We start from the raw sequence: 16785 nt of genomic DNA, 5'->3' as shown, positions 1-16785 counted from the left end.
AACGTGATGAACTACTGTTGGGGGTGATGCGGAGGGATTTTGGACTCCTTTTCGTCTTTCAACAAATTCTCAAATTGTATAAACCACTACTTGTTCATAAATGATTGAAAAATAAATATTAAATTTGTGTTCCCATAACAACGTATCAGTTCACAAAATCATCCATCAATTCTCGTTATATAGAGACTTTAGATACAAATTTACAAGGTTTAGGCCCTAAGGATCAGTAAACGACGAAGGGGGGAGGGGTGCAGTTTCGACCCTATCTCTTTTATCATCTTACACGAGACAGTGATTGCAAATGGCTGGTCGTTTCTCTGTAGTACCTAGGGACAGCTCTTTCTGTAGATGTAAAAAGCACAGATAAAATGCAAATTCTAGAGTAACCGAATACGGATGACAAAGTAGAACTTGCGGGCGTGCTCTGTGCTCTTATAATGCACGCGCTCTCAATAAATCAAAACGCGAGATTCACAACGGGTATTTTATTATGAGAATGAGACTTTGGTCTAGTGTCTATTTTCATCGAACAAACTCACTGCCAGACTTGGAATTGTTCCAGAGGACTTTGTTAGCGAGCATAGGCATAACCAAGGTCTAAACGGTAGACAGGGCGTATCCTGTTCGTGATTCAGACAGAAATACATCGTGTTATGTTAAATATATGACTTATAGGCCATGAACCGCGCCCAATATTGACTCCTCCGCCTTTATTGTTAAACCATCACGATAGGTTCGATCAAGGTTATGTATTTTTTGGCCCGGTTCAACGAAAGCGCTATCCCACGTAATGACCACGAATAAAGGTGCTGAGCAATTTTCTCTAAAACTTGTCTCGCAACAGCATTATGACACAAGTTGCAAGAGTGTATACACAGTGTAACGGAGACGTAATCGTTACCAAAAGTAGAAACATTGCTGCAGCATATAACTTTTTTTTTCAAATTGCGCTGTAGGTTACACACTGCAATGCTCCATGCAACTTGTGTCGCAACAAGTCCCAGAGAAAATTGATCTGAGCAAATTTATCCAATAAATTTATCCACTAGAAAAATTTATCCGTAGGACAGCGCTTTCCACCCAGTCGTGCAACGTGGCTCAAAAGAAGTAGATTGTTTTGTTTGTTTGTTTTATTTTCTCGTTGTTTTCCCGTATATTTCAAATCCATTTACACTAAGCATTCCATTTTTAACTCGCTTAGACTTTCTGTCTGCTCTTCCCGCTGTATTTCCGGAGTTTTCGTCTGATTGTCCCATTATAAACGCACATATATGCAGCTTGATTTTCATTGTGTTCTACCGTGACCACAAATTCGATTCTTCATCGTGATGACAAGATCATTAGAAATGTGGTTGGAGTGAAATTTCAACAGCAGTTCTAGATGTCATTTGGTTCAATGAAAAAGAGCCGCTCTACGGGAATGTTCCTTCTAAATCCTGTTCAATTTTGGCTTGATTTTTCAATTCAATATGTTTGCGAGGATTATAAATTGTGATTGTCGTTTAATGCCAAAAAAAAAAATCAATTTGTAGGCGGAAGGAAAATCTTCACTCCACCCTCCCCTCCCCTCTATCAAAGGAAGGGTGTAACAAAAACTAGAGAGTTATCCGATCAAGTGGCTGACAAGATAAACTTCCTTGGCGCTAAACAAAGCCGGGAAACGTGGATCAGAACAGGAAACAAACTCAAGAAAATCCACCCAAATACATCCAGAAAATTGTACTCATTGTTTTAGGATTTTATTTGAAGTGTATTTTGAGTAACGTTTACAAAACCTCTTGAATAATCTTCGTCACAAATTGTTTTCCCTGTCGAATACGTGGTGAACTTCACGTACTCGTAACATTGTTACAACATTGCAGCTTTACGCAACTCGTCGTCATATAATTGAAGGTCAAGGTGAGGTTGATCTTACGTCTTACACCAAACCCCACGTATGTTTCCTGGTGTATATCTCGTCCTGTTCTGTGTCAGGAAACGCTCTGTTAAAACCAAGAGTCCAGACTGATAGATCAGTTACGTGGCATATAGTAAACTGTACCTCCAGGGCTTGCCTCAAGAGGTTCTTATTTGCGTAGGTTAGGTTTTGGCTAGAACCCTAGGCGCAGGAAGCAAATACATGTATCCCGGAACATAATATTTCTCCTCTCGCGAATTCTCGTATCCATATTCATGTGTCTTCACATGCGCAACCGTTAAACAAAGAAATGATACTCAAGGGAATGACACATGGTCTGAAATGAGACAACGTTGTACCATAGCTGAAAAGCGTTTATAGTAAAGAAAGAAATAATACTCAAGGGAGTGATACTTGGTCTGAAATGGGAAAACATTGTACCATAGCTGAAAAGCATTCCTAGTAAAGAAAGAAATAATACTCAAGAGAATGACACATGGTCTGAAATGGGACAACGTTGTACCATAGCTAAAAGAGGTCTACTCATAGGAAGCCATTTTAGTGTTTTGGTCATTTTCATTGGTTAAGATTCAGTTTTTCGAGCTCAGTTTCTGATTGATGAAGATGGGAAGTCATTGTTCTTTTCTAAGGGAATAATGATTTGTTGAGATGAGGTTTTTGCGCTCTCCGATTGGTTGAGGCGAAGCTACGGCGACGGAGCATCCATGGTATCAGTTCAATCGTTGCGTTTCAAATTGTCTTCAAATCTTTCAAACACAAAGATAATCTAGAAAGATTGACTTTAAAGTGACAAAAAGAACCCTGAAATCCGGTTATACTTCTTCTCTTTGCAAACATTTTAAAAGCTTGTTTGTTCATCGTTTTTTATGTTTGCAATCTATTAACTATCATCACTATATTTCGCGTAATGTGCTCAAGGGGTCGACAGATATCCTGGGTAAAATCCTTTGACAGTAAAAAATACCTCGGCGAAAACCACTCGATTTTGTTTTTAGTAAACTTTTCGTTGTTAGTTTTAGCTCTATTGGGCTTCCTGTGGTACATTTTGTTGGAGTGTTTTACCGCAAAGGATCATGGATGCTTTTCAGAAAATTCTCTCTTGTTTCCATGGTAACCATATTCTTAAAATAGAAAACATGACGTCATTTGGAGTGTTTCAGGTGTATGGGTAATGAAAAATAAACGCTTGCAATGATAGAGAGTTCTTTTTCAGTTGACACCTTGGACAATTATTCACGTCTCTATCACTGCAAGGTTACTGCCGTTCTCGCATCGAAGTACAGACAAGATTACCTCTCAAGATGGCGCAGGGAACTGTGAAGGGAGCTATTTATATAAAAGGTATTTTCCCACGCAAATGTAGGTTGAGAGTGAAAGTGGCGGTGTTGTATCGAGTTTGCGGGTTGAATTCAATCGTTTCATTGCGTATTTGAGATATTTTAAGATTCGTACTTAAAATGTGTCGGGACAGAATCTTTGAGAGTAAAAGCTAAGTACCCTTAATGGAGAATTCAAGGGGTGGTAAGACAATGAACCGGATGCCTCTCTATTACTCTCAAATATCGTGGGTTTTCAAACCCTCCACGATATGCTCCTTCAAGTAACCGCTCAATTAAACTCGATATTCAAATGCTTTTTAAAATGTTTAGAAAGATACGGATTGGTCTATTGAGGATTAATTGGTTGAAATTTTAGCTCTATGAGAGTTTTTTTAAACGCAAAAGAAGCGACAAATATCAGTGTATGCACATGTGAGCATGCGTACATTTCTGGTCAGTTTTTTCTTGTTTAAACACGCTAATATACAGAGATGTTGCATTTGAACTCTTCTTAACCCTACATATCTTATCTTGGGAAGAAAGTTTCATCGCTAAAAACAAGAAAACTATGAATTTTTATTAGAAATTTATCTGCGAATTTATCCTCTCTAAATCATCAAAAAGCGAAATCATCTAATGAGAAGTAATGAACCGTAGTATTATATTCTTTAACCGGATTTTTTTCGTTATTTTTCATCCATTTTTTTCCTGATATAGCCTCGGGGTTTTTTCTCTTGTGATAGACTGTCAAGACAAAAGAGAAGCCTCAGTTTCGCATTAACAACTCCTCTCCATGACAGGTGGAACGATATTTTCATAAACACAAGGTGAATAATTGTATTTTGTCGGTTGTGTCAAAGCGTGGTTCGTTTGACTTGATCATTTGAACCAGTACGTTCGTTCCTTCGACGACTTACACCATCTTCAAGTGACTTGATGTCGAACTTCACGATGGAGTTCACAGGAAACCAATCAAGAAACAAAAGTGAGATTCAAGGTAAGTAAATATTTAGTCAAATTTGAAAGATCCTTCTTTCTTTTAAGGATTTATCTAGTTTTTCAATATTCATTTATTTAATTTATATTTTCAGAGGTCGTGACTCGATTTATTAGTACTTGCGTCATTTGTTAGTCGCTTGTTTTATTCAATAGAAATTTCAAGTTGGGAATCAGTTTTTTTCGTATAAGCTAGTGATTATTTTTACAGCACGGTCATACACTGAATACCATCAAGATGAATGATAAAATGCGAACCAATTAGGATTTTTTTAGCACTTTCGTCGCTAGTTTTATTAAATGAATTTTTTATTTTGGGTTTTTTTTCTACCAACGTTAATAACTACTCTTGTGATTCTTCTTTATATAACATAATAGGATCGTAGGATACCCATATCAAGATAAATGACGAACCATTGAGCGAGTAGGACCTTTTTTTAGCAAAAGGTAGAGTTATTATAGAAACCCTGTCGAGGGGGACGGTTGCCATGTAAAAAATATCGCTCTGTCTCTTAGAACTTTGGGTTAATTATCTCCGTCTGTTGTAAGGATCAAAGTTATTGATATCTAAATAATCCTTCAAATGAAGTAATTTGAACCAAGAAAACTTACTTTGATCTGTATTGAATCTAACAAATCCTTTTACTTTGAATAAGGGTAAAAATTAGAATTAACTTTGTCTAGTGAACTAACAGATGTTTTTCAAAGGGTTTTGCGTCTAATTTTATTTTTTCCCATCCGTCTATCCATCCATCTAATCATCCAACCATCTTTTTATCTTTTTGTTATAAATATGCATATGTTCCCGTTTGTTCCATCCATTTGCGTGTTTCCATATAGTTCTTTTTTTTTTTTTCTTTTTTTTTTTTTTTTAAATCTGTTTTTTATCCATCCATTCGTTTATTCATTTCTAACCTTTTTTCATTCCTTCATTCATCCATCCATCCGTCCGTCCGTCCGTCCGTCCATCCATTCATTCATTTCATTATCGCGCAATGGAACTTGAAAACATTTTTTATAGATTATTAATCGTTTCACCTGTTTCAATTCCTCCTTTTTTGCCTTTCTTTTATTTCTACGCGCCATTTGTCATTTCCTATCTTTTCCCAATCTAGTTGAACCTCAAGGGGTCAGACTAAGTTCCACGGCATCAAAGATTACAGTACTAGGATGCGTAGGATGTTTAGAAGCAGGCGTAGCTCAGTTGGTTAGTGCGCGACCTTCAGAGCTTGAGATCCACGGTTCTATCCTTAGGATCTCAACGTCTGTTTCGACTTCTCTCTAATCCGTGTAGCTTCAGCTTTAAATACTCTTAAAACAGAGCACTGATGGAGAGAGGGGGATAAAGTGCGCACCGTCGGCTTCCATTGATAGCAGTTGAATTTCAACTAAAGGAACTACCGACGTTAAATATAGGTACTTTACCTTTTTAGGTTAAATATCTCGGCTACATGTCACACTCATCGATAACAGCGGAAAAGCGGAAATCAAAACCCCAATCTACATAGGCATTTCAATCTTTTCTCCTTTTTGACAGTTTTAAGAAATCCTCCTTTTTCACGAACAAAGATTGATGGATGTGAGCGAAAAGTAAATTCAAAAGAAACCCTATTTTTGCCCATACAGGAGATATATTCCGCCTTCTATCACAAAACGGAACGCTGGTTTATTTTCCTCGACAAAAAAACGAGGTAGTTTAAATATTGAATTCTCATTCAAGAAATTAATTATGACCTGCATTCTTTAAGAATTTGACAGGCCAGCATATAATGTACAATGCCCAAGGCCAACCATCAAGAGAATCCGAACAGCATGCTGTCCGCCATTAAATAATTTTCAAGTGATGAAATAAATAATTATGTTTTGTTTACAGCCAGAATGCCTCCCGCAATTCGGAAACCGGTAGACTAAACTCGAAATATGACGACTTTGAAATAAAAAGGACGAGTATTTTGCTATCTATGGGTGATTTTTCAGATGTTTACTTTAAGATAACGTGGAGTAGATTCATCGGTTTGACGTCTATCTTCCGTTGTACGTCTATGTGTGTTTATTCTCTCAAGTGATAGATTTCTAGTTTTTTACAATCCGAAAATTAAAAAACGATATTGATAGACTGCGAAAACACTTGGTCTTTTGTGGTTACGCTTTTTCTTTGAGTTTAAAATCCGGTTCATGTAACATTGTTTGGTTTTACTCTGGTTTATTTTGCAAAACACAACGGATCTTTCTCAGTTTGAAAGATGCCAACCTGAAACAGTTTCGTTAAAAATAATGGAAAGATCGAGAAGTGAATCATACTTGTATAAAAATGGCTTAAGATATTTTCTTTAATTGGTTTGTTTTGCAAAAGTGTTCCTCCGAGTTTGAAAGATGCGAACCTGAAATAGTTTTGTTGAAAACAACGGAAAGATCGAGAATTACAAATGGCTTTCACCGAAAAAGAGATTTCCTGTCAATATACCTAATGAGAAGTGAAAGCAATTTCAACAACGCGAGTAATTTACGATAGCTTTCATTCCAGAAACACGACTCCTCAATAAATTCTCTCTTAATGTGTCTCTTGCATATGGGCCTAGGGTGCATGAGAATAGAACCATTTAGTTTCGTATGCAAATTGCCCATTTCAGATCACGTGACATACCCTTGATAATAATAATAATGTTAAATTCTTTTTTTTATTATTATTTATTTATTTATCTATTTATCTATTTCCTTTTTTTTTATTCATTTATTTATTTTTAATTAATTAATTCGTTTTATTTATTTTTTCCTAAGCGCGCGCGAATTTGTTTAATTTAATGCGCGCGCACATATGCCATGGTTTGATCGCGTTCTTCTTTGTCAAGTGTAACGTTTTTCATTTCCCTGAGGATGGCCGAGTAGGTCGAAAGCTCGGATTATATTTATTTGGTTGATAAGACAAATTATTATGAATGTGAACAACAACCAACAAGGAACTATTTGATTTTAAATATTTACATATGAAAAAATCAACTCCCAAGAGAGGTATCATATGGTCTGAAATGTACACAGCAACCAACGTTAAGCCGTATTTGTGAGCATTTCTTTAGATTTGCTTTAATCTTTTTAGTTTCCTAAAGATTAATTGAACCTCCTTAATTTGCCCTGAGATTCATCGTTAAAGATTCTTCAGATTTCGTTAAGAGTGGACAAGTGTATAGCTCTTCCGCTTTCAACCAATCAGAAAGCAGGAAAAACCACGCTAGCCAATCACAGTGCTTGAATTAGGAAGCCATTTAAGAGTAGCGGTACTATTCGCTTCCCACGTACCAGTACCGTTAATGAGATACGATCTGGTTTAGAAGCAACATGACGTGTCATTAGCTTGTAGACGGCTCATTTATTTCATTGAAGAAGTTTATCTTCAAAGTAGTTTTTTGAATTGATGGTGTATGGTTTCAGTCAGAGTGTCTAGTCTAGTGAAGCGACTAATATCTTTGATCACTCGATGCGCCGCAGATTGAGATCTACATATATTAGACTAACATTAATTCAATAGAACTACGAAATTTCATAATGACGTTACGATTTGTTTACATCGGCTAAAAAGAAATTTATGCTAAATTTAAGCTTCATTCTCTTCTTTCAAGATATTTAGCGTAATATTTAGTTGTTCTTGCCTTCACCAGCGCATAAACCACATTTCATTGTGATTTAAGATGTGTTGTTGTCATTCCATCCCCCTCCAGTGACCATGATCCCTGGCGTTAAAACAATAGTTTGTAATGATGTGACGTCATTATGAAATAGGGTAATTAGCCAATCACATGATCCGTGTTAAATTGATTAGCCAATCAGAAGATCTTCTTTTTAAATTGATAAGCCAATCAAATGATTCATTTTCATCCTTGTTGAATTGATTAAGCCAATCATATAACAATATCAACATTTAAACCAGCATTTAATGCTCAAAAACTGACTTGAATTGTTTGGGCCCTTATATAGATTCACCAAAGAGCACCGGAAGTATAGAGGTCGGGGTCATTATCATGGGTATGTCCTGTGTCTGCGTCGTGGCCTGCGCCCTAATTATTCTACAAGTCAGGTCATTGAACAGGCAACGTCAGCGCAGGCGCAGACAGCGTTCTTCTACAGTCAGTATAATGATGGATGGAGAGGACCCTTACCAGTCCTTTGCGCCTCCAACATATGAAGCCGGTGAGTTGCTTGGCAACAATGACGTACGGTATCAATCACGTAATATTTTTAAACAGACATTTTTATCGTCTTAATTTTTCCTTAGTTATTCGCAGCCCGCATTTGTATCCACCGTCCCCACGATCATCTGTGGCATCGGTAATCTCCATTTCAAGCATGCGCAGAGGATCTTCTACTAGCAATCTCTCTAAAGTAAGCGCCATGATCAATTCGTACTCACAAGGGAGAGATTCTTCTACCTTTTCTTCTGCCACACAAGACCAATCCACCTCTTGTATCACGATAGAGGACCTCGAGGACCCTCCTCCGCCATACCCAGGAATCATTGCGAGCACTTATGCAGACCTTGACATCCATATTCATAGCAGGACAAATGCTGCATGTAACCAAAGAGACAGTTGTCATAGTAACTCAGAAGAAAGAAATGAAATTAGGAATACTACCAACGTCGACGAGACTACTGAAAGCCAGATTAACAGCGATAATCTTCAAACTTTAATCAACTCTAATAATATCCCCGCGAACTCTTCGCGGAACAGAAGCAGTAGTCATGGCAACGACATACAATTATCAAACAATAGTTACCATAGAAACAGTGTACACAACATGGGTGGTAACCATAGCAACAGTGTTGATAAAAGTAGGGGTCAGAGTGGTAGTAGAGGTTCATTGTCTGGACAAAACAGCAGTAGTTGTGGACGAGCGAGGAGCGTGTCTGTTGTTTGTAGCTCGAACTTCCTTATGCCTTCACAAGCATGGGAACACTACCCCAGAGAACTGTCTTTTGTTAACTGTCAATCAACTTCACAAACCTTTGGTAACAATCCCTCTCACAATTCTTAGGCTTGTTCCAGTCTCTCACACAATTATTTCTACAGTTGCTTAGATAATATTCGAGGATCAAATCTATTTTTTTAGAGTGGTGCCAGTCCCTCTCATGATTGTTTCATGCCAGTGTATATCAAGTCAATAACAGATCTAGTTCGTTGTGATAGCTGATTCATTAGGCACCAGGTCCTTGCGGTCTCATAGCTATGCATTTCTCGTACCCAGGGCCCGTCTGGATACCAGCTTATAGCTGAATGGGCCACCCTGTTTAAATAAAGGTTCCATAACCATAGGATTAAAGAAAAGAACAGAACAACAGAGAAATCCAAAAATTGAAAAGCCAAACAAAAACAAATTGTTGTATGTCGTATATTTTATTTTTCGTTCAAATTGTATACACATATATTTTCGACACTCTTAGCTATCACGTGAGTACTCAACTCCTATAAACGACATTATGAACTTGGTCTATACTACACTCATGAGATGACATTAACGTTTTCATGTTGTTAAACAAATGAAAAACCTACATTCACCTCTTTACTTATGGGTGTATGCTTTCACATCTTTGACCACGTGTCATTCTCTTCAGAATATCAATACTTCATTTAAATGGCATCCATATTCATGTGTCTTCTCTTGCTCAACCATTAACCAAAGAAATAATCCTCAATGGAATGACACGTGGTGTGAAATGCAGAACACCACGCGTTTGGAAATTTTTGATCACACAGGTCCGGTAGCAGCCATGTTGAAAAACAACAGGCAACCCAACCCTGATATCTGGAATACACTCGGCCCTATAAATACTAAAATGCTGTAAAAAATGAGTTGATTCTAAAAAATGGACGTCGTCCCCAGGCCCGCTCTTTTGGCCTCTTCCAAGAAACAAAGCACTCTTGATAAATCCAACTGGTAGAAAACCATCCCAAATACTTGAGCCGTAGTCACAAATAGACGATTTTTTGTAAGTTGCTTTCATTCTTGGTAGAGACTAAAAAGACTGCAGGCTCAGAAAACAAAATGGCCGCCACAACCACATTGTGGCTGACGGCGCATGCGCATTAAGAAATTTTTATGAAAACTCTTAAGACTCTTAGTAAGTAAAATACGTTAATGTAACATTAAAAAAATACTCTCTCTCTCCATTATACATCGTGCCACTTTAATCAATTTATAAAGGAGTTGTCAGTCAATCGTTCGGTCTGTCTGTCTGTCTACCGTCCGTCCGTCCGAATATAATTACCTAAACTTATTCCTACATTGCAATGATTTCAAAGTTATTTCGTCTTATTTATTATAATGGGATATTTTCTATTATTTTCATTAAAGAATAATTAGTGATTATTAATTGAATTCCATAATTGGCAGCTGTCTTATTACAATTCTTTCATATTTGGTCAATTCATTATTTGGTCAATTTATTATTTCCATATTTGGAAGTGGAACATTGCTGCTGCTGTCGTTATTTAGATCAATTCCATATTTGGTTCTATTCCATATTTGGTTCTATTCCATATTTGGTTCTAGTCCATATTTGGTTCTAGTCCATATTTGGCTATGTTCCATATTTGGAAGCTGTCCGAATATTGCGTCTATGCACGCGATAAAACATTACTACATACAAATATATACATATTCAAAGTTTACATCTATAATACCTTTTTACAATAGTATATACAACGATATCCTCTTGATAGACGCGTTGCATCATGGGTAGTAAACAGTTTGTACCATGATGCAGTGCACGGTTGTTTATGATAAGAATCTTTCAAAACAACACACGCTTTATGAATTTTCTTTTAAACTGATAAAAATCATATCAAATTAAACTTAAGCGATAATGAATATAACTGTCCAACAAAATTTAAAGGAATTAAAATTTATAAGTTTACTTATCTTTATACATCAGGGACTAGTCTCACGTGACTTGGTCCCAGTCTACTACACATCTGTAACAAAGCTACTACGCGTGTCTTGTCTCTCTAACGTCGGCCTCGTCCCAGTCTCCTTCGGTCGTTCCAGTGTTCCGGTGTGACTGCCCGGTAGATTAATACTGCTCCGTGATTGGTCAAAATCTCGTCGTTGCCATACTCGACTCGGCTTTGATTCTCCTGGTTTTTCGGTTTCATGGTTTATTCCTTGCGCTTGGTCATCCTGTGGAATATGAGGTAAAAAAGGTGGTCTTTAAAAGGTATGTCCTTTTGCAAAATTCTTGGATTAGTTTACCTGATGACGACCTTAAGTTTAGGGATGAGGGCAAAACAATTGTCATCTCACGGGACCCGATTTAGGGGGAAGGATGGTGTTACCCGGTACCCACCACCTCTGGAAGTGAAATCTTTGATCTTGTCATCTCCAAAACAAAAAGCCAAACCATAGAAATGAATGGACTGTCTGTCTGTCTGCATGTATGCTAAAAAAAACATTTGTGCATAGAAATTGCCACTACAGACCCCCAGTAGCGAGCATTTGAACAGGTCTCTGAGGGGGGAGGGGGTATGTACCGGTACCCACCACCTTAATTCATAAAATTGGGTCCCTATTTTGGACCTTTGTTTTGACCTCGCCCCTTAAAGTTGGGCTACCTGTGTAGTATGTTGAGTTAAGAATATTTGAGTTACCTGTGACGAATGTCGATGGTATTGTACAGTGAAGTGGCCATCGATTGGTCCATATGCATGTACGTCACCCTCGTCTCCAAACAGACCGTGGTAGGCTGGGGGTGGTTCTTCGTCGTCCGAGTCGGGATTGGATCCGAGTAAATGACACACTTCGTGGTGCAGGCCGGGAACGCCATCGTAATCACGTGTCAGATCAGATTCGCCCTTTAGTGTTGGGTAGAGATTGGGAGATGCCATCACTGAAGTGAAAAAAGAAAATTTAAATATAATGAGTAGATGGAGGCATGGATTGGTTGGATTGGTTGATAGGTGAATAGATGGACGGACGGACGGACGGACGGACGGACGGATGGATTAATGAACAAAAGGATTGATGAACCAAATTGCCTTTTGCTGCAGTAAATGCATCATTTACCGTACGTCACCCAGTTACTAACCTTTTTCGTAAGATGGGGGTGCATTAGCTTGATGGACATCAAACGACATGGTACTAGCCATCTCAGATCGCTGTTCCAACGCACGACGCATTCTTCGCTTCCGAGCATGAAACACAGCGAGCACACTCAATACGATGAAGATGATCCCACACGTTGTACCGATCATGATACCCGTAAAATGACTGGTGCTGCTACTCGTGCTCTTGGCTACTGAACATGAAACAAAGTCGATTAGAAAACCTTTAAACATGAAAGTGCATTATTGACGAATTCTAAATCCAAATGTGGATAGTTGAGATTGTGGTGTTAGCGTCACAGGATTTCTTACAGCCTAGATACCTTGCGCTTGCACGTGCACGGTCCATGGACTTTCATGACCAGCAAATCATAACACGCATTGTATTCTTCCGCATTTATATTTGCATTGAGCAATAAGAATTACATCCAGTGGTAAGCACACTAGACTCCTCGGGAGACAAAAGAGGTCGAATTGGGGCAAGTCTATAAAACATCCTGTATCATAACCGAGCACTTTGATTGGATTACGCGCTGTGATGGATTAAAAAAGATGTTCCGAAGTCTGTTAATGATATACAGTAGACCCTCTATTAAGCGACCACTTGACAATTTCACAAAGGTGGTCGGTTAAAAGAGGTTCTACAATAGTTTTCACCAACCTTCACTAGGGTCGTAGTCCGAGTACACAGCATCAAAACCCCGACCAGCGTAGTGAGAATTGCTCTTAAAAACCAATCTCAGTTTGTTGTTTTCCGACCGGATGACAGGTGGGATATCTCGACCACAGTACCGACCTTTCACAGGCGACCAGCTCGCTAAACCATCGAAAATCTCTACGTAATCGTCACAGTTTTCGTTGTTGCCTTCAACGTCGAAGTCCCTGGAAAACCCGAGAAAAAAAAGTAAGAATAGACCGTTTTTCGAATTAGTCATGATAAAAGGGTAAATTTTACACCGTGAAAAGATGAAAATATTGGAAAAATGTTTCGGACGCTAGTCCTTCGTCGGAGTAAAAGACCCCAGCCAGTGAAGTGAGAATTGCTCTTTTGCTTTTTTACTCCGACGAAGGACTAGCGTCCGAAACATCAGTAAGTTTTTTCATCTTTTCACGGCGTAAAATTACCCTTTTATCATCACTGTTTCATTAGAAACACCGACGCAGCTCACACTAGTTTTTAGCTAGTTATCTCTTTGTCTTGAATTAGTCAAATACCGCTGTGTTCCTTGATCACAGACTCACTCATACATGGTTAGCCTCATTTCAGTGTCCAAGTGTTCACAAATACCAACGGTAAAGTAAAATATGCACAACTTCAACAATACAAAAACTTTGAAATTCCACGGCCCTTCAAAACTGGAATACGTGAATAATCAAAAGAAGCGTCAATGTGATTGGTTATAAACGCTGTCATGTGACTTACTTGAATCGTAATAAAATCTTCAACTTAGGCTTGACTTTGATAAGCCACACGCAGTTCATGTGAGGGGGATACTGGTCGGGATAGCCTGGGCTCACGAATGAGGCATGTGATTGCTCCAAAATTGCCGGGGATCCACATACTTCTAGAAATAAAAATTTATAAGTATCCTTAAAACAACGCCGAGCTTATCTATGTCAGGGCATGGGTAACTCACAGACCGTATACATGCATCACGAAGTCTGCGCTACTTCTATAAATGCATGCCCAAGGGGTAAAAATGTGAGATTACGGAGTGTACCTATATTTTAATTGTATTTTCCTTATCAAGCACAATTTTCATTAAATATTCAAGAGCAAATTCCAGATCAAATATATCAAGGTATAGCAATTTTCACAACCCATGATTGCACTTTTTGACCCCTTGAGTATGCGCTTGGAGCAGTAGCGCGGAGCTCTTGATTCATGTATTGAATCGTGTTGGATAGTTTGCAGAGGGAAGAAAGCCAGAGAACTTTCAAAGCCTTCTAACCCTGAGCAACAGAGTATCTGTAGGATTGGACTCTAGCGGACTCTTGTTCGATATTAGAGCCAAGCATGCGCAGTAAGAAAGACTGGGGTCGAGTGACTCGTGCGCGCTAATATCCAAGTATGCGTGTGCATGTAGTGGGCTTGTGTAACGGTACTTACTAGGCTGGATAGTTGGGCTGTCGTGCGTGTTTTTCATTGAATAAATAGCATTAAAAATATTCTTGCTTCCAGCGGTTCTTCCATTGGACCTTAGAGTGATTCTCATATCTCCGTATCTCGAAGACACGGGATACGGACGGGTATGACCACAATACGTCCCGATGACTGAAGACGAACTGAAACAATCAAACATTAAGATAATTCACATTCTGTTGCGTATTTTTATGGTTCAATAGTGTGTGCTTTCGTTAGCTATCAATAAGACAAAGCGGGGTATTTTATTTCTGAGCACTATTTCAGTCTTCGGTTTCGTTTTTTTTATTATTATTTTTTTATTTCCAAAGAAATATCGACGACCACATTTCAATGCAATGTCCATCAGCTCTTTGACTAGGCAAAGACCAAGATGTTTCCCATTGCAGACTACATGATATCCATCCCTTGAGTATTATTTGTTTCTTTACCAGGAGAATATGAGTAACGAATTAATCAAAAATGGTTTCCATGCATAGACGTCATGTTATGCTCGTTTTTTTCGTTAAGTCATCCAACATGGCAGTCATGTCTTATAACATCCAACATGGCCACCATGTCTGTAGTTATATCACCCAACATGGCCACCATATCTTTTGTCATGCCATCCAACATGGCGGCCATGTCTGTAGTTATATCATCCAACATGGCAACCATATCTTTTGTCATGCCATCCAACATGTCCGCCATGTCTGTAGTTATTTCATTCTCTTGGAAATAAATGATAACAGAACAGATAATATTTATTTACCTGAATCTGCCGTTCTGTACAGTTATGAAGTCGTCTTTACATTCACCACTGTTTTTTTGGATCTGGAAGTCCCCTTTGAACTTCAACTCGATCTTGTTCCGAGGAACAGCTAGTACCCATGTACACTCTTGCTGCTCTAACGGCAAGGAGACGGGGTTGGAGAATGTTCCATTTGGCTGATCGTGAAACACTTTGTTACAAGAAACTGTAAACACAAAAAATGCACAAAATTATTAAAGCAAACCTACATTCACGATAAAAAATAACGAGAACAATTACCACGTGATCTGAGGGCACAATGCCTTCTGTTAATCACGTGATTTTGTAGCAACAGTCACGTGTGTAGACATAAGTGCTCACGTGATCTATTAGGGAATTTTCCCGCCAAAACGCGTGTGCTCGCCAAACTATTTTTTGGTACTACTTTCCCTGCGTCACTTTGGGTTATTTTTAGGTTGAGAATTTTGGCATTTTTTTCATTTTCCTCGTTTTTGTTTCTTTCTATTCTCTTCTTTTCTTTTTGGGCGGATTATATTTAAGCGTTTTATTGCGTAACTCACATGATGTTTGTCGTGTCTTCAAGTAGAACTTATTCTCACTTCCATGAGCAGAATTGAACTTAATAACGACGCAAGGTCCGGTAGACACCCATAGATATCTCTGGTTATTCTGATACCGGGAGGTACATATCTTATCAACCAGGAAGCGATCTTCACCACAACCATCATATATCTCGAGATATCCCATCCTACAGTCCCAGTCCGATCCCCCTACATTCATCTCCATCAACTGTATTGCTATGTGTTTGTCATGATTCGCGATGATCTGCCAAGAACATGTTTTCTTGAGAGGTGAGGCATTAGGATAGTCTGGTGAGTAGATAGTCTCTAAAGAACTGCTGAGGAACTCGTTGCATTCTGGTTAAAAAGGATATAAAAAAACAATAAATACATTGGTACCCCCTCTAAAGCAAATAATAATGCATGATGGGACGATGCCGCATAGAATCCTGGGCAATTTTAAAGAAGCTAATAGGAATGGAATTTTTTACTCTTTGCAAAGCACGATAGGGTTGCTAAAATTTTGGCGTATTTTTTTTCGTTTTCTTCTTTCTTTTTAGTTTGTGAAGACTTCTTGGTATTTTTACCCTTTGTGACTCGAACATTACGAAAGGATTTCTGGGTATCTTTGACGTTAAAAGAGGATGATGGGATTTGTACAGTACCTGAAAACTTCTGGGTATTTAACCTATGCATGACACGATTACTTCAGTTAGAAAGGAATCCTGGGTACAGTACCGTACAGTATATATAATAGAGCAGTTTTCGTATGACTGTGAAAAGCTCACGGCAAAAACACGGTCGTGACACGGCAGGGCGTACGCCAGTCCAATCACTTTGCGCGAGAATTTATTCTCAACCCAATCGAATTCTTGGTTTTCACTCACGTGACTAACTGCTTGACGACGGTTGCTATCCGCCATGTTGGTGTCGCATATATATAAACAAAGCGTATCGAACCACGTCATTTCACGGGTGTATAGCAACTTTTGTCATGGTTCACTGTATTAT

At 38.4% G+C, this 16785-nt stretch overlaps 3 protein-coding genes across 7 annotated transcripts in view; 2 read left to right on the top strand and 1 right to left on the bottom strand.

The window, feature by feature from the left end:
• Nucleotides 1-3078: 3078 nt before the first annotated feature.
• On the top strand, nucleotides 3079-9598 carry LOC116298453 (uncharacterized). 3 transcript variants are annotated; one of them, XM_031706936.2, is made up of 4 exons: nucleotides 3079-3259; nucleotides 3981-4234; nucleotides 8203-8415; nucleotides 8501-9598. In XM_031706936.2, the coding sequence occupies exons 2-4, from the start codon at nucleotides 4174-4176 to the stop codon at nucleotides 9256-9258; spliced, it is 1032 nt and encodes a 343-aa protein (XP_031562796.1). In that variant the 5' UTR covers nucleotides 3079-3259; nucleotides 3981-4173; the 3' UTR covers nucleotides 9259-9598. The 3 variants fall into 3 exon arrangements, with proteins under 3 accessions (XP_031562796.1, XP_031562793.1, XP_031562795.1); XM_031706933.2 differs by having other exon boundaries at nucleotides 3955-4234; XM_031706935.2 differs by lacking the exon at nucleotides 3079-3259 and adding an exon at nucleotides 3754-3880.
• The window catches only part of LOC116298452 (dorsal-ventral patterning tolloid-like protein 1), a 16376-nt gene continuing 9189 nt past the window's right edge, over nucleotides 9599-16785 (bottom strand). The window contains exons 3-10 of one of the 3 annotated variants that reach the window (XM_031706932.2): nucleotides 15775-16131; nucleotides 15215-15419; nucleotides 14431-14606; nucleotides 13744-13882; nucleotides 12982-13202; nucleotides 12305-12514; nucleotides 11868-12106; nucleotides 9599-11400 (exon numbers count right to left, since the gene is read on the bottom strand). In XM_031706932.2, coding sequence (XP_031562792.2) covers nucleotides 11188-11400; nucleotides 11868-12106; nucleotides 12305-12514; nucleotides 12982-13202; nucleotides 13744-13882; nucleotides 14431-14606; nucleotides 15215-15419; nucleotides 15775-16131 — 1760 coding nt within the window. In that variant the 3' untranslated portion in view covers nucleotides 9599-11187. Of the gene's footprint in view, nucleotides 11401-11867; nucleotides 12107-12304; nucleotides 12515-12981; nucleotides 13203-13743; nucleotides 13886-14430; nucleotides 14607-15214; nucleotides 15420-15774; nucleotides 16132-16785 lie in introns of all 3 variants that reach the window. The other 2 variants (XM_031706930.2, XM_031706931.2) reach the window with 2 other exon arrangements.
• The window catches only part of LOC148907487 (uncharacterized), a 2350-nt gene continuing 2219 nt past the window's right edge, over nucleotides 16655-16785 (top strand). The window contains exon 1 of the mRNA XM_089037242.1: nucleotides 16655-16785. This exon is cut by the window's right edge and continues 2219 nt beyond it. Coding sequence (XP_088893368.1) covers nucleotides 16769-16785 — 17 coding nt within the window. The 5' untranslated portion in view covers nucleotides 16655-16768.

This window comes from Actinia tenebrosa, unplaced genomic scaffold, assembly GCF_029948245.1.
Source record: "Actinia tenebrosa isolate PJP-AT-01 unplaced genomic scaffold, QUT_ActTen_1.0 PGA_scaffold4__44_contigs__length_22323623, whole genome shotgun sequence".
Classification (NCBI taxonomy): Eukaryota; Metazoa; Cnidaria; class Anthozoa; order Actiniaria; family Actiniidae; genus Actinia; species Actinia tenebrosa.
Note: the sequence above shows the minus strand (reverse complement) of the source record. Positions and strands in the feature narration are given on the sequence as shown.